The sequence below is a fragment of the Ziziphus jujuba genome, chromosome 6 (genome assembly GCF_031755915.1).
Source record: "Ziziphus jujuba cultivar Dongzao chromosome 6, ASM3175591v1".
In the NCBI taxonomy this organism is placed as follows: domain Eukaryota; kingdom Viridiplantae; phylum Streptophyta; class Magnoliopsida; order Rosales; family Rhamnaceae; genus Ziziphus; species Ziziphus jujuba.
The window spans coordinates 6,978,534-7,006,248 of record NC_083384.1 but is presented as its reverse complement, the minus strand read 5'-3'; the positions used below and the strand labels follow the sequence as shown (position 1 = coordinate 7,006,248).

The 27,715-nt window shown below is 36.2% G+C and overlaps 5 protein-coding genes, 1 long non-coding RNA gene and 1 pseudogene across 10 annotated transcripts; 6 read left to right on the top strand and 1 right to left on the bottom strand.

Annotated features, from left to right (window-relative positions):
* Nucleotides 1-1,984: 1,984 nt before the first annotated feature.
* On the top strand, nt 1,985-4,884 carry LOC107431193 (plastoglobulin-1, chloroplastic). 3 transcript variants are annotated; one of them, XM_016042074.4, is made up of 4 exons: nt 1,985-2,664; nt 3,260-3,455; nt 3,703-4,018; nt 4,484-4,884. In XM_016042074.4, the coding sequence occupies exons 1-3, from the start codon at nt 2,051-2,053 to the stop codon at nt 4,009-4,011; spliced, it is 1,119 nt and encodes a 372-aa protein (XP_015897560.3). In that variant the 5' UTR covers nt 1,985-2,050; the 3' UTR covers nt 4,012-4,018; nt 4,484-4,884. The 3 variants fall into 3 exon arrangements, with proteins under 3 accessions (XP_015897560.3, XP_048320282.2, XP_015897559.3); XM_048464325.2 differs by lacking the exon at nt 4,484-4,884 and adding an exon at nt 4,340-4,364; XM_016042073.4 differs by lacking the exon at nt 4,484-4,884 and having other exon boundaries at nt 3,703-4,306.
* Nucleotides 4,885-6,265: 1,381 nt separating this feature from the next.
* On the top strand, nt 6,266-8,817 carry LOC107431195 (probable calcium-binding protein CML17). Its single transcript, XM_016042075.4, has 2 exons — nt 6,266-7,512; nt 8,399-8,817. The coding sequence occupies exon 1, from the start codon at nt 6,994-6,996 to the stop codon at nt 7,483-7,485; it is 492 nt and encodes a 163-aa protein (XP_015897561.1). The 5' UTR covers nt 6,266-6,993; the 3' UTR covers nt 7,486-7,512; nt 8,399-8,817.
* Nucleotides 8,818-9,363: 546 nt separating this feature from the next.
* Nucleotides 9,364-10,697, top strand: LOC107431155 (putative disease resistance protein RGA3). Its single transcript, XM_060818071.1, has one exon. The coding sequence runs from the start codon at nt 9,579-9,581 to the stop codon at nt 10,692-10,694; it is 1,116 nt and encodes a 371-aa protein (XP_060674054.1). The 5' UTR covers nt 9,364-9,578; the 3' UTR covers nt 10,695-10,697.
* Nucleotides 10,698-10,702: 5 nt separating this feature from the next.
* Nucleotides 10,703-12,740, top strand: LOC132803971 (putative disease resistance protein RGA3). The gene is made up of 3 exons (XM_060817839.1): nt 10,703-11,384; nt 11,526-11,822; nt 12,022-12,740. The coding sequence occupies exons 1-3, from the start codon at nt 10,703-10,705 to the stop codon at nt 12,738-12,740; spliced, it is 1,698 nt and encodes a 565-aa protein (XP_060673822.1).
* Nucleotides 12,741-20,037: 7,297 nt separating this feature from the next.
* LOC125418922 (putative disease resistance protein RGA1) lies at nt 20,038-25,007 on the top strand. 3 transcript variants are annotated; one of them, XM_016042089.4, is made up of 3 exons: nt 20,038-23,743; nt 23,873-23,970; nt 24,346-25,007. In XM_016042089.4, exons 1-2 carry the CDS (start codon nt 20,262-20,264, stop codon nt 23,925-23,927), a joined length of 3,537 nt encoding a protein of 1,178 aa, XP_015897575.4. In that variant the 5' UTR covers nt 20,038-20,261; the 3' UTR covers nt 23,928-23,970; nt 24,346-25,007. The 3 variants fall into 3 exon arrangements, with proteins under 3 accessions (XP_015897575.4, XP_015897573.4, XP_015897574.4); XM_016042087.4 differs by having other exon boundaries at nt 24,343-25,007; XM_016042088.4 differs by having other exon boundaries at nt 24,296-25,007.
* A 207-nt stretch (nt 25,008-25,214) lies between these two features.
* LOC107431207 (dolichol-phosphate mannose synthase subunit 2-like) lies at nt 25,215-27,515 on the bottom strand (annotated as a pseudogene).
* On the top strand, nt 25,921-26,932 carry LOC132804090 (uncharacterized). Its single transcript, XR_009639238.1, has 2 exons — nt 25,921-26,076; nt 26,127-26,932. It is a non-coding gene; the product is annotated as an uncharacterized LOC132804090 (long non-coding RNA).
* Nucleotides 27,516-27,715: the final 200 nt, after the last annotated feature.

The following is a 27,715-nucleotide window of genomic DNA, read 5'->3' as shown; positions in this document are numbered from 1 at the left end:
TCAGCCATGTGTTTGGCTATTTCAAGTAAGAGAAAAGTTGAGCATGTTAAAAGAAGAGAAAGTCACATTACCCCTTTTATTTGGGATCAATATCATTTGAGTTTTGCCTCATCAATTTGGTCTTCAACTATAAAATATGATCCTTAAATTCATTTTAGGTGGAGCTTGATAGAAATGATTTTCTAATATTTGGATTTATAGCCTCGATATGCTAAAATTTAATTATTCAATTGATGATATATTTTTACGGTTCTTCGTTTAATTTTAGGGGTGGAGATTAGTTTTTCTTTGATTATATTGTAAGCAATTTCTAAACATTAATTTGAAAAATCTAATAATTTTATTTTTTTAAGAAAACCATCATATACTTTGATAATATAAGCTCTCCTCCCTCTGTCCTTTTTTTTTTTTTATCATTAACAATAAAATCAATAACTTTTTAAATGTAATTGTGGATAACTTACTAATTTAATTAATATCTCACTTGATAATATAAGCTCATTTCTAAACATTAATTTCAAATATCCAAGTTTCTTATTTGCTTAAGAATACTTTAGTTTGAACTTCACGGATCTAAATCTCAAAATAATTTGATAAAAATGGTTTAGAAAAAAAATTAGGAAAATTTGCACCTTATAAACAAGTTTGTACAATATTTAACCTTTTTATGAACATTTATTTCACTAAACAGTGTAGTAGTCATATTTCTTGTTCAACAAAACCTTTTGAATACTATTTTTTGAACTTTAAAGTTATAAAATTTCAAAATAACTGGATAAAAATGATTTAGAATAAAAATTTTGAAAATTTTAGAGCTTGGAGTTTATACCTTTCTTATTAAAGTTCTTCTGTCCATTTCGTTTTGCAATTCAATTTGGAAGCCCAGTTAACATATAAAAAGCAAAAGAGGTCCATTACAAAAAGTCTATGTAGAATGGAACTCGGGGTTTATTGCACATAATGAGATAAGACTTGGAAGAATGCAACTACAACCACAAAACTTGTTCAGTGTCAATAATTTTTTTTTTTTTTTTATTTGTTGAAATGTATAAAATTATTTATTGTATTTATTAATTAGGGCTCCTTGGCGAGCTTTTGGCACTGCCACATGCAGGTGCAGTATAGGCCCACAACTGTCCTTTTGATGGGCTCTCTTACTTGATTTCCATCTTATTATTGTCCTTTCAATGGGCTCTCTAGCTTGAATTATGCATTTAAAGCTTTACATCTTATAACGTCACAGTGTGGTCATGGAAGATACATATAAAATATGTCCAATATAAATGTCCAAATAGAACAGAGAATTCGTATAAAGGCAGTTTCTTCAATTTCAGCTACCAAAAAAAAAAAAAAAAAAAAAAAAACAGTTTCTTCTTGTGTATATATATATATATATACATATTTGATGGAATGGAATTCTTCTTATATATATCGTTGCCTTAAGGGCATTAAATTTTAAATCGAAAATTAGAGCCTTAAATACCATGCTGGTAAAAAGTAGGAGATTTAAATTTTTTTCATTTTTTTTTTCTTCACAGCAGATTTTAGAAGCTTGAAAATTATAAATATATGTATACTTCATAGAATGCTGCGCTAGCATCAAAAGAATAAAGGAAAATTATTAAGTTCAAATAGATTATACGGATAAAAGGCAAAACTGCTCCTTTTATCACTCACAGTTCATTTTTTAGATCTTAATCATCACCTATTTTTCTAACATTACATATTTATATTTTTTTTTCATATTTTAATTTTATTTTAATCGACAATATAAATATAAAAAGAATACATTGGACAAATTAAAATTCGATGTTAATAAATAACATCGAGACTCTTAGCAAAGACCAATTGGTGAAAATGAAAATAAAACAAAATGTTACCAAAATTTTTAAAAAATAAAATAAAATAAAACGGAATTTATTTATTTATTATTAAATGATTAAATTGAACAAAAATTTATTTACACACAAAAATGAAGGCCCTTCCCTTTCACACCCAAATAAAATCTTCCACACGCACAGAAGTGTGGAACAAGCAAAGCGGCAGAGAAATGGCTCTTCTGCTATTCACCTCCTCGCACTCTTCCTTCTTCCCCAAAAACCCTAATCAAAGATCTCCATTTCGTTCCCTATTATCTCCATCAATAAGCTCTTATCTCTCTTTCTCTCTCTACCCGACAAACCATAGAACCAGAGCTCTCCAGTTCCGCTCCCTCCGCTTACGCTCCTCTCTTTCCGACGACAACTCCGACCCTGTTTCCGGCGACACCCCAATTGGTGGCGAGGATGAATCCGGAGGTCCGGCGAAGATCACCGACGAATGGGGTGAGGAGGCACAGCCCGAGGCTGAGTCTTCGTACACGAAGCTCGCTGAATCGGATCCTCCCAAGGACGAGGACGAATGGGGAGGAGATGGGTATGTGCAAGTCGGCAATGGAAGTCCGTCGTCGAAAGGTGGGGATGACAGTAAGGAAGCGGTGGATGAGAAGCTTGTGGAGCTGAAGAGGGCCTTGGTGGACACTGTGTACGGTACGGAATTGGGATATCGGGCTGGGTTGGAGGTGAGAGCGGAGGTTTTGGAGTTGGTGAACCAGTTGGAGGCGGCGAATCCCACTCCGGCGCCAACTCAGGCACCGGAGCTTCTTGATGGCAACTGGGTTTTGCTGTAAGTGCTTGTTTTTTTCTGATTTTTATGCACAGTAAGGTGTTGAAGGAATGAATTTTTTTATGCTTCTTTGAGCTAAATTTGGAAGCTCTTGATTGAGGGAGTAATATAGAGCCTCTTTTTTGTTTTTTTTGGAATGTGTGTGGTTTTCATCATAACAATGAAATGTGTGGTTGGATTACATGATGTTAGAATGCTTGGTTTTCACTGATTACATTTTCTACCTGTTAATTAATGAAATTCCAGCCTATTCACCCCAAGTTTTGACCTTGATGAGAAACATTCACTTTCTATCTAACAATTGATGATAGACATAGCATACTTGCATTTATTTGAAGTTGATCCTATCAAAGTGGAAAATAAGTTCTGCGTCCTGAATGGAGTAATATCTCGATGATGGTTGACCATCGAGAATGCTTATTTGTCTGTTTGCTTTTCATTTTGTCTGAGAAGTAGTGGCTTAATGGTTTGTTTTAAAGATTTATGAGATTTTATGCTGTTTTTTATATTTTTGTTTTTTTTTGGGGTTAAGTTATTATCTGCTGTACATCACCCTGCTAATTTTGCAAGTTCCTTTTGATCACTAACTAATCAGGTACACTGCATTTTCTGAGCTGTTGCCACTTCTGGCAGCAGGAACAACACCTTTGTTGAAAGTGGATAAGATAACCCAAGCGATTGATAGTAGCAGTCTAACTATTGTTAATTCAACCACATTGTCGGGCCCTTTTGCTACTTTCACTTTCAGTGCATCTGCTGCTTTTGAAGTTCGCAGTCCTTCAAGAATACAGGTACTCTAGCTCACTAGCTTTGGTATCTAACTTCGTGACATTCTTCTATGAACAGGGCATAATAACTGTTAACTTAATAAACAAGCAGATGAAAACTAATGAATGCATAATAGCTTCAACTGAATTTAGATATCTAGATGGTTTACACTCCATGAAAATCTTTCTAGAGAATTGGTGAAAAGTGAGGAATTTTATTACATTGAATGGGTAAGTAGCCGAAACTTAATAGCATACTCCATGTTTACAGGTTGAATTCAAGGAAGGGACCTTTCAACCTCCTGAGATAAAATCGAGTGTTAGTCTCCCAGAAGACGTGGATGTTTTTGGGCAGAGAATTAATCTGTCACCTTTGCAGCAAACACTTAATCCTTTGCAGGAAGCTGTGGGAAATATATCACGTGTTATTTCTGGCCAGCCACCTCTTAAGCTTCCCATTCCAGGTGAAAGGACCAAGTCCTGGCTTATTACAACATACCTTGATGAGGATTTTCGTATTTCAAGAGGAGACGGTGGTCTTTTTGTGCTTGTTAAAGAAGGGAGTCCTCTTCTATATTAGTAGCCAGGTAACATTCTGGTGTATAATCCGCTAATTTTATATATACATGCAGTGTCTCTTCTTTTCTCTCTTAATTTTTGCTTATTTCCAGTTTCGTTTCTATAATCTGTAAAAGAGAAAAGATTGTATCACTGCCATCTTGTATATTTTACAATTTTTTTTGGGGTAGAAAATGAACTGCAACTACCCTTATTTATTACCTCTGTTTACAGTGCTAAGAAATTTAGGATAAAAACACTAGCATTTAACAATCTCCATCCTAGATGGCCATATATTCCATTTTTCCATTATATTCCATAGTTGTTTGATTGCGTACATGTCATCACAGGGATTCTTGAACAGATCATGAAGGGACTATAATGAGTTTAAATGTGGCTAAGCTTTCAATTGATGTCTGAGTTACTGAGTATTTATTTGAGGTTTTTGAAACCGATAGATTCCTAATACATAAATTTTCAAGTGCAAATTATAGGTTCTGAAGACCATATACAAGAAACAAATGGTTTTACTACTGAAGAACCTGTGTTGAAATAAGCCTCCTGATATGGTGGGAAATTTTGTTGGTCTCAGAAGAACACCTAATTGTCTCTGTTCTCTTTCAACACTATATGAAATGGATTAACTCAGAGCATAGGAAATTGATCACCTTCGATTGGGATATATCGGAAGATGATTTCAGATCAGATGTAAAATCATCAATGTTATACCAAGAGAACTAAGAAATTGTGATGTTGTTTAAGAGAGAAGTGAAATGCTAGTCAGTGTCATGATGTTTGGCCAAACCAATATTTACATACTACCTCATATCAAAGCAAATGTGGAGTTTAAATTAACTTTTTGTTTTTGGGTTAAATGAAAAGCGATTCAGTTTCCTACCGTAGTCTTTGTGATCAAATCCTGTATTATCACCCTAAAAAGAAAAAAATAAATAAAAAAATTAAAACTATATTATCACCCTAAAATGAAAAAAATAAAATAAAATTAAAACTATGTATAAATTTGATATTTTTTACTCTGAAAGAGGTGGTCTCGATATACCAGGAATACTATTAAATATATACTGTTAACCCAAAAAAAAAAAATGGTAGTTTTGCCACCACTTACTATTGCCTCTGCAACTCCAATCAAACTCCAACATAACAAGCACAAAAATTATTACTGCAACTATTTAAGAAAGCAAATGTTATTGTATACTGTGGAAGTTTTTAAAGTCGCAGTTACCTTGAGATAGGAGATACCAAAGCTTTAAATCTCAAACTCGAACAAAGCTTTTCTTTTGCACTCTCGGATTCCATTCTGCATCAAACAAAAAGCTGCCTCTGCCATCGTAAACTCGTTATTCAGCTCTGTTCTTCCTCAACCCTCAAAACAAAAAGGAATCTCATTTTTTTATAAAATAAATAAATAATGAATACATTTGCATCCACTTCTTTGAATTTCTTCATTTGTTAAGAAATCAAGAACCTCGTGATTTCTCAACATAAAAGTGAGACATGAGAAGTTGATGCCCGTGATTAATTCTTTCCTCAAATTCATTTTGAATAAGCTTTTTTCTCTTCAAAATTTGTTTACTTGTTTATTTTTGGTTTTAGTCAACTTTCTTGGAATCCAATCAATTTGAGTTTGCCAAGAAAATATCTTGCCCCATTCTTCCTCACATGGAAAACCCAAATTTTATTTTCTTCCATTATTTCTTTTCTACTATGTGGATAATGAAAGTAAATATCAGTGAAGACTAAATGAATATGTCAGGCCCTTCACCAAGCCGCCGTCCTTAGTGAATGCCTTTTTGCTGGCTTCAACCTTTTTCGTATACAATCCCATAAACCTCCAACCTCTATGATCCCACCACGTTATAATGCCACCGAAGCAACACATGTCCAATTTCGTAATCCAACCCATATTTAAACTTACCTAAAACTCCATTTTATCAGGTGGCACAACGTCATTAGCTCTAAATTCCAAGGTGTAACATTCTATGAAGACACCAAAAGTACGTGAACACCCAACTTCTTTTTTTTTTAAAAAGCGGTTGACGGATTCCAACGGTAACACTAGCTAGACAGCAAAGAAAGACGTGGCCACCAATCACGTAATTCCAGCCTACTCTCCCGCCTTTTCCTGTTGGAATTTTCTCCGAAATAAAATTAACAAATTTGGAATGAAATAATTTTTATGAATTTGGTTTCAAATTACTCACTATTATTATGCTTTTTTTTTTCCCCCCCCTTTGGGTATGGTGTTGACCCTGACTCTCTATCTAACATTTTTCTTTTCATTTTAAAAAATTGAAAACCCACCAAAACCAAAAGAAAAGAAAAAGAAGAAAAAAAAATACCTTATAATTGAAATCCAACCACTATTACTTGTTTTATGTCATTTGCAGACAAAGAAGCACCACCAAGTTTCTATCCAACTCTTTTTTTTAATTCGAAATTAGTTCTTGCTCTTAGTGGAAAGGAAAACTCGGATCCGGTATTTGGGTTCACCGCATTTGATCCGGAAGATCCATAGAAACAGGAGGAAGAACGATATTCAAGGAGATCTTGGATCTCTCAAAGTTCATTCTCAAGACCCAGACTACAATTTTACAGTTCAAGGAGATCTTGGATCTCTCAAAGTTCATTCTCAAGACCCAGACTACAATTTTACAGATTCATAGATTCCTTTCAGAGAAACAAAAAAGAGATTTCAATTTAAAGGAAAAAGACAAAAGGGGGTTTGTTTTTCTTGGGTTTTGGGGCCAAACTCAGAATTATATACACAAGAAGATGAGAGCGTGGAATATCTTAACTATTTTAAAATGAAAAACAGATTCTTAACCAGACCCGGAATCTGTCCTTTTTCTCACTCGTTTTTTTAGGCTTTTTTGATGTTTGTTTGATGAGATTTCTATTCCAAGAATATTAGAAAACGTTTGTAGAAGTTAAAGATCAGATTTTGAGAGAAGTAGCAAGAAGAGCAAAATCAACATTTTTGGTCATGAGCAACAAGCAGCCAGTGCAGCTAGATGACGAGCAAATAGCCGAGCTCCGGGAGATATTCCGGTCATTCGACCGGAATAAAGACGGCAGCCTAACGCAGCTGGAACTCGGGTCACTCCTCCGAGCACTTGGCTTAAAACCAAGTCCGGACCAGCTTGAGAATTTGATCCAAAAGGCTGATACCAACAGCAATGGTCTTGTGGAGTTCTCGGAATTCATAGGCCTTGTAGCTCCAGAGCTCCTCTCGGCCAAATCTCCATACACAGAGGACCAGCTGAAGCAGCTATTCAGGATGTTTGATAGAGATGGAAACGGGTTTATAACAGCTGCCGAGTTGGCTCACTCCATGGCCAAGCTTGGTCATGCTCTTACAGCAGAGGAGTTGACAGGGATGATCAAGGAGGCTGATACTGATGGAGATGGAAGAATCAATTACCAGGAGTTTGCAAAAGCTATTACTTCTGCTGCTTTTGATAATTCATGGGCTTGACAAGCTTAGGAATTCAATTTTTTAGAGGTATGGATTTCTTAGATCTCTGTTCTCTGTTTTGTTTTGGTGGGGTTTGTTCTGAAATTGCTTATGATTGTGATAAAAATGGCGATCGGTTTTTTCATATGCATGATGAAGAGGATCTTGGTTGCAAAATGTTTAAATCTTAGAGGGTTTCTGATATGAAGTGGGAGGTTTTGATTGATTTCTGAGACATAATTGTAGTCTGAATTACAGATCAAGTTATTCTTTCTCCTTTTCTGGGTATGAAAGGGAGATCATGGTTTCAGAGCAAATATTTCATTAACAAAACAAAAATGAGAATCAATGAACCTTTTACTTTGGCTCAAAACATGACAAAGATTGGAACATTGTCAATGATTAAAATATGAATTAAACTTGCTTAGTCTAAACTTAAACATTTCCAAGTAAAAAATTCTTTATGATTGTTAATATCTTCATAAAGCATACTATGTTTCTTAATGCTCTCTGAAAAAAAAAATATTAATAATAATAAGAAGAATTGTCTAATCCTAACTATACATCATATGAACTCGAAGCAACTCGCTATATTATCAAAGATCTCACAGTGTCCAACGATACAATGAGAACTGTCAAACTCAATCCTAAATTTTATGTTTCAGAAAAGCGTTTGATTTTCTCAAATATCCTGCACAAACTTGCTAAGAAGACAAAACTTGCAAAGAGTTCTAGTTTCAATCATGTAATGTTAAACACATATGTGCTGCATATATAAACTAGACACTAAGACAGCAATTAGAGTTCTCCTTAATGTAACTACAAAAGGTTTGGCAGCTTTTAATGCTTATCAACTTTCTGAATTTCGTTTACAAGGCACACTTGGCACTGAATTACTTTTTCATAATCAATTCAATCTACTTATTTGTTGCAGGTTAGATAATTTTTCCACAATGATCCAGGAGCAGATTCTTCAATTCCAACAGAAAAAAAAAAAAAAAAAGGCCTACTGTGCTACAACTACAAAAGTGTTTTGATTACTCAGGGCTTAAATTTTTGTTTCATGGGATCACACTCCTGGTGATGAAAATGGCAAGGCTACTCTCTTTTCTTTTGAAATTTGAGGCAGTAAAATTGGATGAAAGTATTTGTTGACTTTTCCCTTTTGCTGGACCCTTGTTCTAGTGCTGGTTTTTTTTTTTTTTTTTTTTTTTTTTTTTACCAGACTCTATAAGAGATGCTTTAATTTTACTAGGGTGTAAACTTCTTGTTTTTGTTGATTTCCTTGGTCAGTTTTGGAATGTTGCTTATATTGTAAAGTTAGGTTAATAAAAATCTACATTTTGATAGATTCCATTACTTTTGGAAATTCAAATTCTCTCTTTTGTTTAGGACCCAAACAATCTGCAGTATATTTTAAGAATTAAAAAAAAAAAAATAGAAAAAATGGAGATAACAAAGGGTACTAATAAAAGAATATTATTCACAAGAAATTATAAAATATTTTCCCCATCCTTGAAATATGATAGATCTCCAGTGCAATCTGAGGAAGTTATTCTTCTATGGGAAGCTTTTCTAACCACTAATTATATGATAAAACACATTAAGAAAAAGCAATAATAAACTCTTCTGGCTCAGTAATTTAAAACAACTACTTGAAACATTCCACAATAATAGAACCTCCAAAAAAAAATAAAAAAAAAAATGTCATTTTCGATATTCCACGGCAACCAATAATTAAATCTTGACGTGTTGACTTTAGAACAAGTAGTAACCACATCTTTAATATCTCCATTACTGCTATACTAAAAGACTATCAAAAATTGGACTTCAAAATTTTATATATATATATATATATATATAAATAAATAAAAAACAAACAAACAAACAAACAAAGACTTTAAGGGCATTCCAACCGGTTAATTCAAACAACACAAGCAGTTTCCCTGAGATTTCCTAGAGCATCCTTGGCATGGATTTCCATAACTGAAACTATGGAAATGGTTGACAAGCCTCTCGCTTGCACGTACTAAGAAGCTTAATGCCACTAATCTCTAAACTTAATTACTTGGTTTGGAATTCAATTTCACCACTTACTGTGAGTCTGTGACAATATGGCTGAAGCTGTAGTTACTGTTATGCTTGGGAATCTCAACTCCTTGATCCAAAAAAGGTTTGGATTGGTTTGGGGTCTCAACAAAGAGATGGAGAAGTTATCTAGCATCCTCTCAACCATCTGTGCTGTGCTTGAAGACGCAGAGGAGAGGCAGTTGAGAGAGAGGGCAATCAAGAATTGGCTGCAGAAACTTAAAGATGTTGCAGGTGAGTTGGATGATATTTTGGATGAGTGTTTAATGGAGGCATCGCTACTGGAGTACAAAAGGCAGAGCTCTAGGTCAACCCAAAAGGTAAGAGCTTCTTTCTTCTCCTGTTTCAACCCAAAAAATACTCCGTTTCGTTTCAGAATTGCAAAACGGATGCAAGATGTTTCAGATAGGTTGGATGCAATTGCTAATGAGCGAATGAAATTTCACTTGCGTGAGGTTGTCCAGGGAAGACATCTCCAAGTAATAGACAAACGCCAAACTGGCTCCATTGTTGATGAGAAACATGTGTATGGAAGAGAAGAAGATAAAGATAAGATTGTGGAGTTTTTGGTAGATAATTCAAGAAGTTCCAAAGATCTGTCTGTCTATCCTATTGTGGGCATGGGGGGCATGGGAAAGACTACCCTTGCTCAGCTGGTGTACAATGATGAAAGGGTTCGTAGGCATTTTGAGATTAAAATATGGGTATGTGTTTCTGAGGACTTTGATGTCAAAAGATTGATAAAGGCTATGATAGAATCTGCTTCTGGAAATGCCTGTGATGCTTTGGACATGGATCCTCTGCAGAAACGCCTCCAGAAGATGTTGGAAAGAAAGAAGTTTTTAATTGTTTTGGATGATGTGTGGAATGAAGACCAAGAGCAATGGGAAGGCTTAAGAAATGTAGTTGCTTGTGGATTAAATGGCTCTTCGATTGTAGTCACCACTCGTCTTAAAAAGGTTGCATTGATTATGGGAACAATTCCAATGCATCAGCTGTCTGTTTTATCCGAAGATGATTGCTGGTCATTGTTCAACCAACGCGCATTTGGTAATGAAAGTGAAGAGCGACCAAATCTTGCAAAAATTGGGAAGGAGAGTGTGAAGAAGTGCAAGGGAATCCACTGGCTGCAAAGACTTTAGGAAGCTTAATGCGCTTCAAAAGTGAGGAAAATGAGTGGCTTTTTGTTATGGAAAGTGAACTTTGGAATCTTCCACAAGAAGAAACTTCCATCCTGCCAGCGTTGCGATTAAGCTACTGTCATCTACCTACAGAATTAAGGAGTTGTTTTGCTTATTGTGCCATATTTCCCAAGGATTTTGAAATAGAAAAGGAAAAATTAATTCATCTTTGGATGGCTAATGACCTTATAGCTGTAAAGGGAAACATGGAAGTGGAAGAGGTTGGCAATGAGATATGTAAGGAATTATATTGGCGATCATTCTTTGAAGGTGTTCAGAGTAAAAACGATGGATTTGACAACATTTATGGATTCAAGATGCATGATCTAGTGCATGATCTAGCTCAATGTATTATGGAGGACGAAGCACGTGTTGTAGAAATTGATTGCCCTGTTAACTTGTCCAGAGCTCGTCATGTGACATTTAATTACTCTAACCAGTCATTTGACATGCTTTTTGCTTTTCAGAAAATAGAAACCTTACGTACTTTAATGTTGACAAGGCATTGTCCCTTCAGTATTGAAGCACGCAAGTTTCCTTCTCACTTGTATTTTCCTTCTTTACGAGCTTTTGATGCAAAAGATTCTTTGTTGACATCCATATCTTTTCTAACCAATACTTCCAAACATATTCGGTATTTGAATCTTTCAGGTACTTATATTAGAATCCTTCCCGAGTCAATTTGTTTTTTACAAAATTTACAGACTTTGGATGTAAGTTTTTGTCGTCATCTTCAAAAGCTACCCAAGCATATGTGTCGCTTAAGGAGTCTTCGTCATCTTCATATTTTAGGTTTTTCTTCGTTGCGTCACATGCCTCCAAACTTTGGGAAACTAACTTGCTTAAGAACTTTAAGCATTTTTATTGTGGGTAGGAGAAGAGGATGTGATGTAGATGAATTGGGAAGTTTAAACCTTCACGGTGATTTAAGGATCAAAAACCTTGAGGAAGTGAAAAGTCCAATGGAAGCCAAAAAAGCCAATCTAGCTGGAAAAATGAATCTTAAAAGGTCGGAATTGTCATGGGACAGAAATGAAAAGTCTCAAGTGATCATAAAGCAGGTACTTGAATCTCTTGAACCTCCCCCAAGTATAAAATCTTTGGATATTTCAAATTTTGGAGGCAGGCATTTCCCTCGGTGGTTCAAGAATAGTGCAATATATGAAAATTTAGTCAGTATATGTTTTGCTAGTTATAAAAACTGTATGGAACTTCCTACAGGCCTTGGAAAACTTCCATCTCTAACATCTCTTTCGATTATCTAGTATGGATTTAGTGTGGTATATAGAAAATGAGTCCTATGGTGGAGAGCTAGAGGGTGGTTTCTTGCAATTACAAAGTCTCTTGATTACTGACTTACCAAATTTAGAAATGTTGTCCAAGGAGGAAAGAAGGATGGCCTTTGCACGCCCATCTTCTTTGCACATTGAGAAATGCTCTAAATTGACATTACACTGTCTTCGGCCAATCAAAGAATTGATAATATGGGGATGCAGTGAGGCACTGTTAAGAATAGTTTCAAATCTGCATACTCTAACATCACTTGAAATATGTGATAATGATGATGTGGCTTCCTTTCCTGATGGGTTCCCACAAAAACTTACCACTCTCCAGTCACTTACAATTAAAAGATTCAGCAAGTTTCAAGATTTGCAATCTAATATGCTAATTGGGTTAAGTTCTTTGGAAAGTTTAACTATTACTTTTTACCATATGCTCGAGTGCTTTTTGGTGGAAATATTTCGAGGCTCATATAGTCTTAAAAGTATATATATTGAAGATTGTATCAAGTTCAAAAGTTTGTCCACTAGTTTTGGAGACCTTACTGCCCTTGAGTTTTTGGAACTTAGAGGTTGTCCAGAGTTGGAACCTTTCCCAAATGGTCTTAACAATCTTTCTTGCCTCAAAAGTATGATGCTATTAGGGTATAGCACCTATCGAGATGATGGTTCACAAAATCTGAGTGTTCCTCATCCTAAGTTGACAACTTTGCCTAAGGCCTTATAGCATCTCCCTTCCCTCCAACATATGAGTATATGGGGGTTTCCAAATCTTGAACTGTTGCCTGACTGGCTTGGAAACTTAACATCTCTTCATTTATTCAATATATCTAATTGTCCCAAGTTGGAATGTATACCAACAACTATCCAAGACCTCACCAACTTACATACCTTGGAAATTAGAGGTTGCCCTAAATTAGCAGAACGGTGTGAAAAGGAAATTGGAGAGGACTGGCAGAAGATAGCTCACGTTCCACGTGTTGCTGTATGGGATCTAAGCCACCAAACGGCCAATACAAGAAGAGACTATGAATTGTTGCTTCAAGTTGAGGTATTTAAATAAAAGTCCCTTTATTTCACGTTTGTTTTCCTCATGTAGTGTATCATTTTTATGCAATGGATCTAGTTCATTTTAACAATATATTAAATCTTCACAGGTTGAATTGCTGGAGAAGCCATGAGAAGAGACCAATTTATGGTTCTTCCCATCATTCTCAACATATTAATGCACACATACTTAGTAATTGTTTTACTTCCAAGGTAACAATCTAAGAAATCATTTTTTTTTTTTTACCAATCTTTTTCCCGTATTTTTGTATTTTTGAATTATATGCTTGATATGTGTGTCATGTTTGAATTAGAAACTTTAAAAGACTGTCCTTGAATAGAACTCTTTTGTTTCTCATTTTACTTCAATCTATTGTAATGTCAGTTATGCTAATTTTACAATGAAAATTCGGCTTATCGAAAGAACATGCATTAAGTAGATTACTATTTTTACAATGAAAATTTGGCTTAAAGAAACAACATGCATTAAGTAGATGTACTTATCATAATAGTGTTACTAACATGTTTAATGCACTAGTATTTGCAGGAAACTGTTAAAAAAGTGTGAAGTCCAACCGCACCACTGCATCGACAGTGTGAAACCAGCCGCACTGCCACAAGCTCACCATTTTTTACAATGGTTACTTCATTTTAGACCGAAAAACAACTTGCTCAACATTTGTGGGCAATTGTCAGAACCAGTTGAAAATGGTGGCCATGCAACCGACCTTGTGAGCCTATAAATAGGCTCTGTCCCTTTGCATCTAAAAGCCAAGCCAAGTTGAGTAAGCTCAATATCATCCCAGTGAGGAGTATTGAGAGTAAACTCCGAGAGAGAGTGTTTAAGTCTTCAGAGAGAGCTTCAGAGAAGAGTTGAAACTCCAGGAGAGAGTTTGATAGTAAATAGAGAGAGATTCCACGTGAGAATCCGAGAGAGAGAAGTTTGTATTTTGTATTCTATTTCCAAGAAAGTAATAGAATTCTTTTTATTTTTCTTCTCATATTTCTTCTTTAAAGTGGTCAGAGAACCACAACAAGTGGTATCAGAGCTCCAAGTCGAGAGCTTGGGTTCCAAATTTGAAGAAATAGAGCTTCTGTTCTTCAAGTTGGTGTTTCGAAGAGTTGCTCAAATCAAAGATTTGAGGATACCAAGTGAAATTTTTGAACGAGACCACAAAAACCAAGTTCTCTGAAGAGCAACAAGACTCCGCATGCACCCACACGTGCCATCCGAATTTTTCTGCAACAGATCACGCACCACACTCATCGCATGTGCCGTCTGGAGGTTGAAGACAACCACGTCATCTGCCACATCATTTACCACATCAGCACATGCAACCACATCATCTGCCATGCAAGCATCACATCATTTGCCATGCAAGCATCACATCATCTGCCATGCAAGCATCACATCATCTGCCATGCAAGCGTCACATCATCACAGTCTGCCACATCATCAAAGGTTTCTCAGAACAGCCCCTGTATTTGAGGAAATTACAAATTGTCCCCTATAGTTTCTATATTTATAGTTTGATCCCAGAAGTTTGGGAAATTGCATTTTTTGCCCTAAAATTTTTGGTAACTGTATTTTGACCCCGAAAGAGTCAAGTCCACCATTTTTGGTAGTTCCGGACGCAACGGTTAACTCCGTTTTGCTAAATTTGGCCTCATTTTTTATCAAGTCATAATATGAATGGAAGAATCATCTTCAGGAGCTATGGTTAAGCTCACTGCCACAAATTATACACTTTGGAGACCTCAGATGGAAGATCTCCTCAATTGTAAGGATTTGTTTGATCCTATGGAAGCTGAAGGAGTAAACCCCAATCCCAACAAAGAAGCAGAATGGAAGAAGTTAAATAAAAAAACGATCGGTTAGATCAGGCAAGAGATCGATCACGGTATCTACCATCATGTTGCTAAGGAAACAGATGCATTGTCCTTTGGATGAAATTGGAGGACATGTACCAGGCCAAGACTACTCGGAATAAAGCCTTGTTGCTTAAGTGATTGGTAATCTAAAATTACAAAGTGGAACTTCTGTAGCCGAGCATATTAGTGACTTCCAGAGCTTAGTAAATCAATTATCTGCTATGGATTACCAACTAGGGGATGGGGATCAAGCTCTCCTACTTCTAAGCTCTTTTCCAGATAGTTGGGAGACATTGGCAGTCTCTCTTAGCAATTCGGTGTCGAATGGCAAACTTATAATGTCTATGGTTAATGATGCCCTATTTAATGAAGAGACCAGGAGAAAGGATATTGGCATGGACCAGTCACATGCCCTCATCACAGAGAGAGGAAGATAGCAAAGAGGTGGTCGAGATGGGAGAAGAGGCAGGAGCAAGAGCATAGGCAGATCTACAGACGACCGGAAATCATCATATAAATGCTATTATTGTGGCCTAGAGGGTCACATGAAGAAGAACTGCAGAAAGTTGTTAAGCGAGTAGAGACTCCAAGGTACTCAGCCAAAGAAGGATGGAGAGACACTAGTCACTGTTACAGGAGAAGTGGCGCTCTGCTCCACCTAAGAAGAGACATGCCTTCATATATCAACCCAAGACGTTGAGTGGGTAGTTGATACTGCAACATCCTACCATGTCACTCCACATAGAGATTTCTTCAAAACGTACAAAGCAAGAGACTTTGGTACGGTAAAGATAGGAAATTCCAGTTTTGCAAAGATTGTGGAAACTGGTGATGTTCAGATAAAAACGAATGTTGGTTGTACAATCATTTTGAAGGATGTCCGTCATGTTCCAGATTTTCAGCTTAATCTACTTTCGGGAGCATCCTTAGACAAGCAAGGCTATGACAACTATTTCAGCAAAGGCACATGGAAAATGACGAAAGGTGCCATAGTTGTCGTCCGAGGACATATATGTTGAACGCTGTACAAATCTCATGTGAAGATATGTGCGGATAGCCGCAACATTGCGTGAAGTGAGACATCTCAAAATTTATGGCACCAAAGACTCGGTCACATGAGTGAAAAAAGGATTGTCTACTTTGGTAAAGAAGAAGATTATCACTGTTTGCAAAGATACTATGCTAGATCCTTGTAGTCACTACTTGTTTGGTAAGCAACATAGAGTCTCTTTCAGTTCTCTGCATCGAGAAGATCAAAGTTGCTAAGTCTGGTGCACTCTGATGTTTGTGGTCCCATGGAGGTGGAATCATTAGGTGGCAATATGTATTTCATGACCTTCATTGATGATGCTTCTTTGAAGTTATGGGTATATTTCTTAAAGATAAAGGACTAGGTATTGATTACTTCAAACTGTTTCACACCATGTTAGAGCGTGAAACAGGAAAGAAGCTAAAATGTCTCCGCTCAGACAAGACTTCCAAGGAGTTCGATGCCTACTACAGAAGACACGACATTCGACATGAGAAGACGATCCCTCGTACCCCACAAAATAATGGAGTAGCCGAGAGAATGAACTGAACAATTATGGAAAAGGTTAGAAGTATGATTAGTATGGCAAGGCTGCCAAAGCCATTCGAGGTAGAAGCTGTTCGTGTCGCCTGCTATTTAATCAACAGATCACCATCTGTACCGGTGAATTTTGAAATTTCAGAGAAAGTGTGGTCAGATAAGATTCCCTCATACTCTCATTTAAGAGTGTTTGGTTGTTTAGCTTATGCACATGTATCCAAGGAGCTCAGACAGAAACTCGATGCAAGATCTACTCCATGCATCTTTATAGGATATGTAGATGAAGAATTCGGATACAGGTTATGGAAGCCGAAAACAAAGAAAGTTATTAAAAGCAGAGATGTAGTATTCCATGAAACCAGACAATGGAAGACATCGAAAATCCCAGAATGTCTTTTAATTGTAGTTTTAGTGCCAATGATTTTGGTTATAATCCAGAACCAGCACAAATAGCCATAGAGGATAACGAGGTGCATGAAGATATGCCAGAAGCAGACCAGGAGGAAGAAGGGGACGTTGAGCGGGGGGGGACTCAATCCTCTCAAGAAGCTGTGGGGCCATCATGGCGGTCAGATGATGGTACACCTCTATAAACCAGTAGTTTACGAGTTTAGAGATCTGAGCGAGGCCAAATTCCATCAAAGAGATTTTCAGAATCTGAGTATATTCTACTTACTAAAGAGGGGGAGCCAGAGAGTTTGCAGGAAGCTGTTTCTCATCAAGACAAAGAAAAATGGCTACAAGCAATGCAAGATGAGAGGAATCTTTGCAAAAAAATCATATTTATGAGTTTGTTAAACTTCCAACAAGAAAGAAGGCACTAAAAAATAAATGGGTATTCAAGCTCAAGGAAGATGGCAGCGGAAGGGTGGTGGAACACAAAACTCGATTGGTGGTCAAAGGATTTCTTCAAAAGAAAGGAATCGACTTTGACGAGATTTTTTCACCAGTTGTAAAAATGACTTCAATTCGAGTAATTTTTGGTTTAATAGCAAGTCTAAACCTGGAGCTCGAACAGGTGGATGTGAAGACAGCATTTCTTCACGGTGATTTACATGAGGAAATCTACATGGAGCAGCCAGAAACATTTGAGGTTTCAGGGAAAGAATACCTCGTATGCAAGCTGAAGAAGAGTTTATATGGCCTCAAGCAAGCACCAAGACAATGGTACAAGAAATTTGACTCGTTTATGGTGAGTCAAGGCTACAAAAGGACTACAGCAGACCATTATGTTTATATTCAAAAATTTCCAAGTGGAAACTTCATTGTACTTTTGCTATATGTGGACGACATATTGATCATTGGACAAGATGCAATAAAGATTAATCAGCTGAAGAAAGAATTGTCTAAGTACTTTGATATGAAAGACTTAGGACCAGCTCAAAAAAATTTTGAAAATGCAAATAATCCAAGACAGGAAGAATAGAAGGTTATGGCTATCTCAAGAGAAGTATGTTGAACGGGTGATAATGAGATTCAGCATGGATAAAGCTAAATCGGTCAACATTCTACTTGCAAATCATTTCAAGTTGAGCAAGACATTGTGCCCCTCATCCAAAGAAGAGATAGAGGAGATGGTTCCAATACCATATTCTTCAGCAGTAGGATGTTTGATGTACGCTATGGTGTGTACCAGACCAGACATTGCTCATGCAGTAGGTGTCGTGAGCAGATTTCTTTCAAATCCTGGAAAGAAATACTGGGAAGCAGTCAAGTGGATTCTTAGGTATCTTAAGGGTACATCAAAGCTATGTTTGTGCTACAGGTAAAGTGATCCAGTCTTAGAAAGCTATACGGATGTAGATATGGCCGGAGACCCTGATAATAGAAAGTCTACGTTAGGTTATCTCTACACTTTTGCAGGGAGAGCTGTGTCATGGTAGTCAAGATTGCAGAAATATGTTACTTTATCCATTACTGAAGCAGAGTACATTACCGTAGCAGAAGCGGGTAAGGAAATGTTATGGTTAAAGTGTTTTCTCATAGAACTGGGCATTAAGCAAGAAGACTACAAGATACATTGTGATAACCAAAGTGCCATAGATTTGAGCAAGATCTCAATGTATCATTCCCGTACAAAGCACATTGACACCCGTTATCATTGGATACACGAAGTAATAGAACAATAGTTGCTGAAACTGATGAAGATCCATATAAAGGAGAATCCAGCAGATATGCTAACAAAAGTTGTTGCTCAAGAGAAGCTGAAGCTATACAGAGACATAGTTGGAATGGATGGCAGATGACCATAAGTTTTTAAATGCATCTAAAGGGTGAGAATTGTGAAGTCCAGCGCACCACTGCACCGACAGTGTGAAACCAGCCGCACTGCCACAAGCTCACCATTTTTTACAATGGTTGCTGCATTTAAGACCGAAAAACAACTTGCTCAACATTTGTGGGCAACTGTCAGAACCAGTTGAAAATAGTGGTCATGCAACCGACCTTGTGAGCCTATAAATAGGCTCCATCCCGTTGCATCTAAAAGCCAAGCCAAGTCAAGCATTCTCAATATCATCCCAAGTGAGGAGTATTGAGAGTAAACTCCGAGAAAGAGTGTTTAAGTTTCTAGAGAGAGCTTCAGAGAAGAGTTGAAACTCCAGAAGAGATTTTGATAGTAAATAGAGAGAGATTCCACGTGAGAATTCAAGAGAGAGAAGTTTATGTTTTGTATTATATTTCAAAGACAGTAATAGAATTCTTTTTATTTTTCTTCTCATATTTCATGTAGTCACACTCCTGGTGATGAAAATGGCACAGCTACTCTTTTTTCTTTTGAAATTTAAGACAGTAAAATTGGATGAAAGTTTTTGTTGACTTTTCCCCTTTGCTAGACCCTTGTTCTAGTGCTGGTTTTCTTGACCAGGCTCTATAAGAGATGCTTTAATTTATTAGGGTGTAAACTTCTTGTTTTTGTTGATTTCTGTGGTCAGTTTTGGAATGTTGCTCATATTGTAAAGTTAGGTTAATAGGAATCTACATTTTGATAGATTCCATTACTCTTGGAAATTCAAATTTTCTCTTTTGTCTAGGACCCAAACAATCTCTAGTACGTTTTAAAATTTTTTTTTTTAAAAAAAAGTATAAAAATGGAGATAACAAAAGGGTGCTAATAAAAAAATATTATTCACAAGAAGTTATAATAGTATTTTTCCCATCCTCGAAACACGATAGATCTCCAGGGCAATTTGAGAGAGTTATTCTCCTCTGTGAAGCTTTCGTAAGTCGTAACCACCAATTATATGATAAAACATATTAAAAAAAACCAATAATAAGCTTTTATACTTTTTGCTCAGTAATTTAAAACAACTACTTGGAACATTCCACAGTAATAGAAGCTAAAAAAAAAAAAAGTCATTTTCGATATTCCACAGCAACCAATAATTAAATCTGGCCGTGTTGACTTTAGATCAAGTAGTGACCACAGCTTTAAAATCTCTATTACAGCTATATTAAAAGACTATCAAAAACCGCACGTCAAAAAATTAAATATATATATATATATATATAAAATAAATAAATAAATAAATAAAACAAACAAACAAAGACAATAAGAACATTTCAACTGATCAATTCAAGCAACACAAGCAGCTTCCTTGGGATTTCCTAGAGCTTTCCTGGCATAGATTTCCATAAACTGTGGAAATAAATGATAAGCCTCTCGGTTGCATGTATTAAGCAGCTTAATACCACTAATCTCTAAACATAATTACTTGGTTTGGAATTCAATTTTACTGCTTGCTGTGAGTCTGTGACAATATGGCTGAAGCTGTAGTTACTGTTATGCTTGAGAATCTCAACTCCTTGATCCAAAAAAAGTTTGGATTGATTTGCGGTGTCAACAAAGAGATGGAGAAGCTGTCCAGCATCCTCTCAACCATCTGTGCTGTGCTTGGAGATGCTGAGGAGAGGCAGCTAAGAGACAGGGCAATCAAGATTTGGCTGCAGAAACTTAAAGATGTTGCAGATGAGTTGAATGATATTTTGGATGAGTGTTCAATGGAGGCATCCCTACTGGAGTACAAAAGGCAGAGCTCTAGGTCAACCCAAAAGGTAAGCGCTTCTTTCTTCTCCTGTTTCAACCCAAAAAATACTCTGTTTCGTTTCAGAATTGCAAAACGGATGGAAGATGTTTCAGATAGGTTGGATGCAGTTGCTAATGAGCGAATGAAATTTCACTTGCGTGAGGTTGTCCAGGGAAGACATCTCCAAGTAATAGACAAACGCCAAACTGGCTCCGTTGTTGATGAGAAACATGTGTATGGAAGAGAAGAAGATAAAGATAAGATTGTGGAGTTCTTGGTAGATAATTCAAGAAGTTCCAAAGATCTGTCTGTCTATCCTATTGTGGCCATGGGGGGCATGGGAAAGACTACCCTTGCTCAGCTGGTGTACAATGATGAAAGGGTTCGTAGGCATTTTGAGATTAAAATATGGGTATGTGTTTCTGAGGACTTTGATGTGAAAAGATTGATAAAAGCTATGATAGAATCTGCTTCTGGAAATGCCTGTGATGCTTTGGACATGGATCCTCTGCAGAAACGCCTCCAGAAGATGTTGGAAAGAAAGAAGTTTTTAATTGTTTTGGATGATGTGTGGAATGAAGACCAAGAGCAATGGGAAGGCTTAAGAAATGTAGTTGCTTGTGGATTAAATGGCTCTTCGATTGTAGTCACCACTCGTCTTAAAAAGGTTGCATTGATTATGGGAACAATTCCAATGCATCAGCTGTCTGTTTTATCCGAAGATGATTGCTGGTCATTGTTCAACCAACGCGCATTTGGTAATGAAAGTGAAGAGCGACCAAATCTTGTAAAAATTGGGAAGGAGATTGTGAAGAAGTGCAAGGGAAATCCACTGGCTGCAAAGACTTTAGGAAGCTTAATGCGCTTCAAAAGTGAGGAAAATGAGTGGCTTTTTGTTATGGAAAGTGAACTTTGGAATCTTCCACAAGAAGAAACTTTCATCCTGCCAGCGTTGCGATTAAGCTACTTTCATCTACCTACAGAATTAAGGCGTTGTTTTGCTTATTGTGCCATATTTCCCAAAGATTTTGAAATAGAAAAGGAAAATTTAATTCATCTTTGGATGGCTAATGACCTTATAGCTGTAAAGGGAAACATGGAAGTGGAAGAGGTTGGCAATGAGATATGTAAGGAATTATATTGGCGATCATTCTTTGAAGGTGTTCAGAGTAAAAACGATGGATTTGACAACATTTATGGATTCAAGATGCATGATCTAGTGCATGATCTAGCTCAATGTATTATGGAGGACGAAGCACGTGTTGTAGAAATTGATTGCCCTGTTAACTTGTCCAGAGCTCGTCATGTGACATTTAATTACTCTAACCAGTCATTTGACATGCTTTTTGCTTTTCAGAAAATAGAAACCTTACGTACTTTAATGTTGACAAGGCATTGTCCCTTCAGTATTGAAGCACGCAAGTTTCCTTCTCACTTGTATTTTCCTTCTTTACGAGCTTTTGATGCAAAAGATTCTTTGTTGACATCCATATCTTTTCTAACCAATACTTCCAAACATATTCGGTATTTGAATCTTTCAGGTACTTATATTAGAATCCTTCCCGAGTCAATTTGTTTTTTACAAAATTTACAGACTTTGGATGTAAGTTTTTGTCGTCATCTTCAAAAGCTACCCAAGCATATGTGTCGCTTAAGGAGTCTTCGTCATCTTCATATTTTAGGTTTTTCTTCGTTGCGTCACATGCCTCCAAACTTTGGGAAACTAACTTGCTTAAGAACTTTAAGCATTTTTATTGTGGGTAGGAGAAGAGGATGTGATGTAGATGAATTGGGAAGTTTAAACCTTCATGGCGATTTAAGGATCAAAAACCTTGAGGAAGTGAAAAGTCCAATGGAAGCCAAAAAAGCCAATCTAGCTGGAAAAATGAATCTTAAAAGGTTGGAATTGTCATGGGACAGAAATGAGAAGTCTCAAGTGATCATAGAGCAGGTACTTGAATCTCTTGAACCTCCCCCAAGTATAAAATCTTTGGATATTTCAAATTTTGGAGGCAGGCATTTCCCTCGGTGGTTCAAGAATAGTGCAATGTATGAAAATTTAGTCAGTATATGTTTCGCCGGTTGTAAAAACTGTATGGAACTTCCTACAGGCCTGGGGAAACTTCCATCTCTAACATATCTTTATTTATATGGTATGGATTTAGTGCAGTATGTAGATAGTGAATCTTATGGTGGAGAGCTAGAGGGAGGTTTCTTGCACTTACAAAGTCTATTTATTACTGACTTACCAAATTTAGAAAGGTTGTCCAAGGAGGAAAGAAGGATGGACTTTTCATGCCTATCTTATTTGCACATTGAGAAATGCCCTAAATTGACATTACACTGTCTTCGGTCAATCAAAGAATTGATAATAAGGGGATGCAGTGAGGCACTGTTAAAAACAGTTTCAAATCTGCATACTCTAACATCACTTGAAGTATGTGATAATGATAATTTGGCTTCCTTTCCTGATGGGATCCTACAAAATCTTACCACTCTCCAATCACTTAAAATTAAAAGATTCAGCAAGCTTCAACTTTTGCAATCTGATATGCTAATTGGGCTAAGTTCTATGGAAGGTTTATCTATTACTTCTTGCCATATGCTCGAGTGCTTTCCAGTGGAAATATTTCGAGGCTCATATAGTCTTAAACGTATATATATTGAAGATTGTATCAAGTTCAAAAGTTTATCCGCTAGTTTTGGAGACCTTACTGCCCTTGTATCTTTGCAACTTATTGGTTGTCCAGAGTTGGAGGCTTTCCCAAATGATCTTAACAATCTTTCTTGCCTCGAAAGTCTGATGCTATCAGGGTACACCTATCAAGGTGATGGTTCACAAAATCTCAGTACTCCTCATCCTAAGTTGACAACTTTGCCTGAGGCCTTACAGCATCTCCCTTCCCTCCAATATATGGTTATAAGGGGGTTTCCAAATCTTGAATTGTTGCCTGACTGGCTTGGAAACTTAACATCTCTTCGTTTCTTCAATATATCTAAGTGTCCCAAGTTGGAATATCTGCCAACAACTATCCAAGACCTCACCAACTTACAGACCTTGGAAATTGACAGTTGCCCTAAATTAGCAGAACGGTGTGGAAAGGAAATTGGAGAGGACTGGCACAAGATAGCTCATATTCCACGTGTTTTTGTATGGGATCGAAGCCATCAACAACCAATACAAGGAGAGACGGTGAATTGTTGCTTCGAGTTGAGGTACTTAAACAAAAGTCCCAAGTCCCTTTAATTTTGGTTTTCTTTCACGTTTGATGTTTTCCACAAGCAGAATATCATTATCTATGCAATGGAAATAGTTCATTTTAACAATATATTAAATCTTCACAGGTTGAATCACCGGAGAAGCATTGAGAAGAGAGATGGTCCTTCCCATCATTCTTAACATATTCATGCACACAAGACATATTAATTGTTTTACTTCCAAGGTAACAATCTAAGTAATCGTTATTGTTTTACAATTTACATGAATTTGTCGCACTCATTAATTAGGAAATTTTTATGACTTCCTTTTTTTTTTTTTTTTTTGGTATTTTTGTATTTTTGAATTATATGCTTGATATGAAAGTCATGTTTGAATTAAAACTTTAAAAGACTTATCGATGAAAAGAAGACCTATGTTTCTAATTTTATTTGAGTCTATTGTAATGTCATTCATGCTATTTTTACAATGAAAATTCGGCTTAAAGAAACAACATGCATTTAGTAGATGTACTCATCATAATAGCGTTACTAACATGTTTATTGCACTAGTATCTGCACGAAACTGTTAATAAAGCTGTGCTGATTCTGCATTTTAGAAGGCAGAGGATGTGGTTAGCAGCATGCTTGCTATGGCCTTTATCTTTGGTAAACATATGCAGCCAACAAGTCAAACAACTTTCAAGACAAGCACCAGTCATCTTCAACAGCCTCAGCCAAAGCTGGTTTCTTTTGGACCATTGGTTCACTGAGGAACTTAATTGGTCGGTGACAAAGTTCGTGAAGTGAATAAGAAATTTAAGGGTTTTGGGAATAAAACTGAATTATTTTTGGCAGCTGCTCAGCAGATAGTTTAGTGGTGCTGCAATGAAGAATGTTTTTATTGAAGCCTCTCGTGTTACAGGTGCTTTTCACCAAGGTTGTGAGAAAAGCCAGCCAGAAAAGAAAGGAGAAAGTGGGAATGGTCGAAGGGGAAGAAAAGAGGGAAATGGTAAATAAAAATGCTGAAAGCTTAATCCTGTGATATAGGCTTGTACTGTAAATAAATACCCTTTTAACATCAATATTCAGTTTTATTTTTCAATTATTATTATTATTATTTGTTTTTTGGGTTCTTCTAGCCTAAAAGTGTTGAGTTTAGGACATTTTTCGTCAATCGGTTGGACATGTTTGTAGTTTGCCTAGACTTCTATTGAGGTAACTTTATAATCATCATCTAATGGATCTGCCAAAATATCTATATCAAGAGAATCTTACTCCTTTATTTTTATTATTTATTTATTTATTTATTTTTGCTAAGAAGAGAATCTTACTTAAACAGATGGTGGACTCAAGCAAATGGCTAAAATGTTTTAAAATAAGTAAACAAATTTTGAACAGCCTACTTTTAGTATTCCCCAATTCACAATGTTGATAGTTTTTTCCCCTTTCAGATGATAATAAACAAAAATATGATAGAAAACAATGAGAATCGGAGATAATACAGCAAAGTAACTGCTTCAGACGATACATTGTAGCTCACATCAAAATGTATAATTTCAGTTCATTGTCAAGAAATCAAATTGGCAAAAATTAATTGCATCAAGCTTTCTTCTTTTTGGATTTGAGCATCACAGATCCAATAAATTTGCATAAGAAGCAGAGAAGCACCACACCACACCAGCAAGAATATAGCATATTCTTGGGGTAGGAAACATTGTCGGATGAAGTGATCATTGTCTACAAATGGCTGAAATAGCACATAAGAAACTAGATGTCAATAGCATGTTAATGAAGTATTTGATAGATGTAACATTTTTTCATTAAGAAAAGACTAGAAATTAGATCTGAATAGAAGACAAACTGACCAGGATGATGACCCAAATGTATAATAAGTGAATATAGAAAGACTTGTAAGAGTTAATAGTAACCCAACGGCCCTGTCTGCTAATTCCATCTGATGATAAGCTCTTCCACTGCCTGTTAACATAATTGGATTCAGATAAGCATACGGTACCAAACACTAGGAATAAACATTTACAAGTGAATAACATGCATCATATGCACAGGACAACCAAAAGCCATCCATCTTCCCTTAACTTTTGTTCGGTCACAAATAATGGGAACATGATTTCTTGTATTGAAACCAACTCATGGTTGTATCTCAATCACATGGGATGCAGACCGTTTCACTGAAAAGAGTAAATCTCCCATATTAGAGTTTCTTACAATTCCAATTCCAAGCAACGAAAACATCCTCTAGGAACTTAAAATTCAGAGTAATAACAGCACAAAATGCACATAGAATTATTATTAAGAATAACAACGGGAAATAGAATTGGTATGCACGAAAGGTGGAAAAGGAATCAGGAACAAGAGGAAATAGAATTGGTATGCACCAAAGGTGGAAAAAGAATCAAGCCATAACAGAAGAACTACATCTGAGCGACCAAGGAGATTCAAGATAGATATAAGATTTGCTTCCTGGTAACTATCAATAACAAGGGAAATAGAATTGGTGTGCACGAAAGGTGGAAAAAGAAGTAGGTCATAACAGAAGAACTACATCTGAGCGACCAAGGAAATTCAGGATAGATATAAGATTTGCTTCCTCGTAACTATTTATACCCAAAACTAATACTAAGCTCATTCAGGCTTTTGACAACAGATCAAGCATCTAACCAAATTGATATACTTCTTTACGTTGATCCAAAACTCAAAAATTCTGAACTATTCTTAGAAGTTCTATACCTTTCACAAAACACTGATTTGCTTAACATTCACCAGTCAATAAACAAGGGAAAATTAAATTAACCTCCCTTCCATTTGCAAAACTTCGCGTATGCCTTTGAATTTCCAGAAGTTGCAAAAACTTTCCCTTAAATTCCATTTCCACTTCCTTCTCCAAATTTTCATATGTAAATTGAATGCACTTGCAATCGATTACACACAGGCATATCTTCAAAAATTCAAAAAAAATTTCTATTAATCAGTTAAAAACCATCTTTCTCTAAAAGCTAACCTATGCAGATTTCCTCTCTACAGTCGACACCAGCAAAAAATTTAGAGCTCGACAAACTCAACATAATTCATGGGATTTGTAGCAGAAATTCTCAATGACTTTGAAAGTCTATCAGAAAAATAGAAACATCAAGTTTTACATGACCTCAATTCTACGCAAGGCACAGCTCAATACAAAAAGTAATCAAATAAGTACACATAAATTCTCTCAGGTTTTCCTTTTTATTTTATTTTTTTTCCCACAATTTCATTCAGATTTCATTGATTTTTCAGTTTTCACTGCCATGACCAGAACAAAGTAAAGAGGAAGACTTTGCAATGAACCCAAGCCAAAAAACAAAGCTTTGAGCTTTCAAACCCAGATAACCAAACAAATAATTTAAAGGAAAAAGAAGAGAAAAAAATAATTCATGATTCATCACCTGTGCTTCCAAAGCGAAGCTCTGCGTCGCGGTCCGGTGAGAGAGAGAAAAGTGACGAGACGGGAAACAGAGAAAGTAGGTATTCTGCTTGACCCTAACAATTGTATTATTTTAGTTGTTTTTGGAAATACAACCAATTATATTATTAAATAGTTTAATATCTTTTAATAAAATATTAAATAGTTATATTATCTTTCCAGATTAATTACATTGGACATCCTCCATGATCAAGGATTGCATCGACTATGCCCGCCGGTGGAATGCCCGCCGGTTTCATGGTGACTACATCCACCAGGCCCCAGAATTCACACCTTGACCATTTTTCAATTGCTGCTTTAGTGGGTTATTTTGCAAATAAAGTCCTGAATTTCCAGATTATCTTTTTTCCAGCTCTTGCTCTTATAACCCAATTGGAAACTAAAAGCCACACAGACATACAGAGAGAGATACAGATTAAAATAAAAAATAGAAAAATGAAAAACGAAGAGGATATTCATTTTGGGTACATAGCAGGAGATTTTTTTTTCCTTTTATAATTTTTATTTGTTTC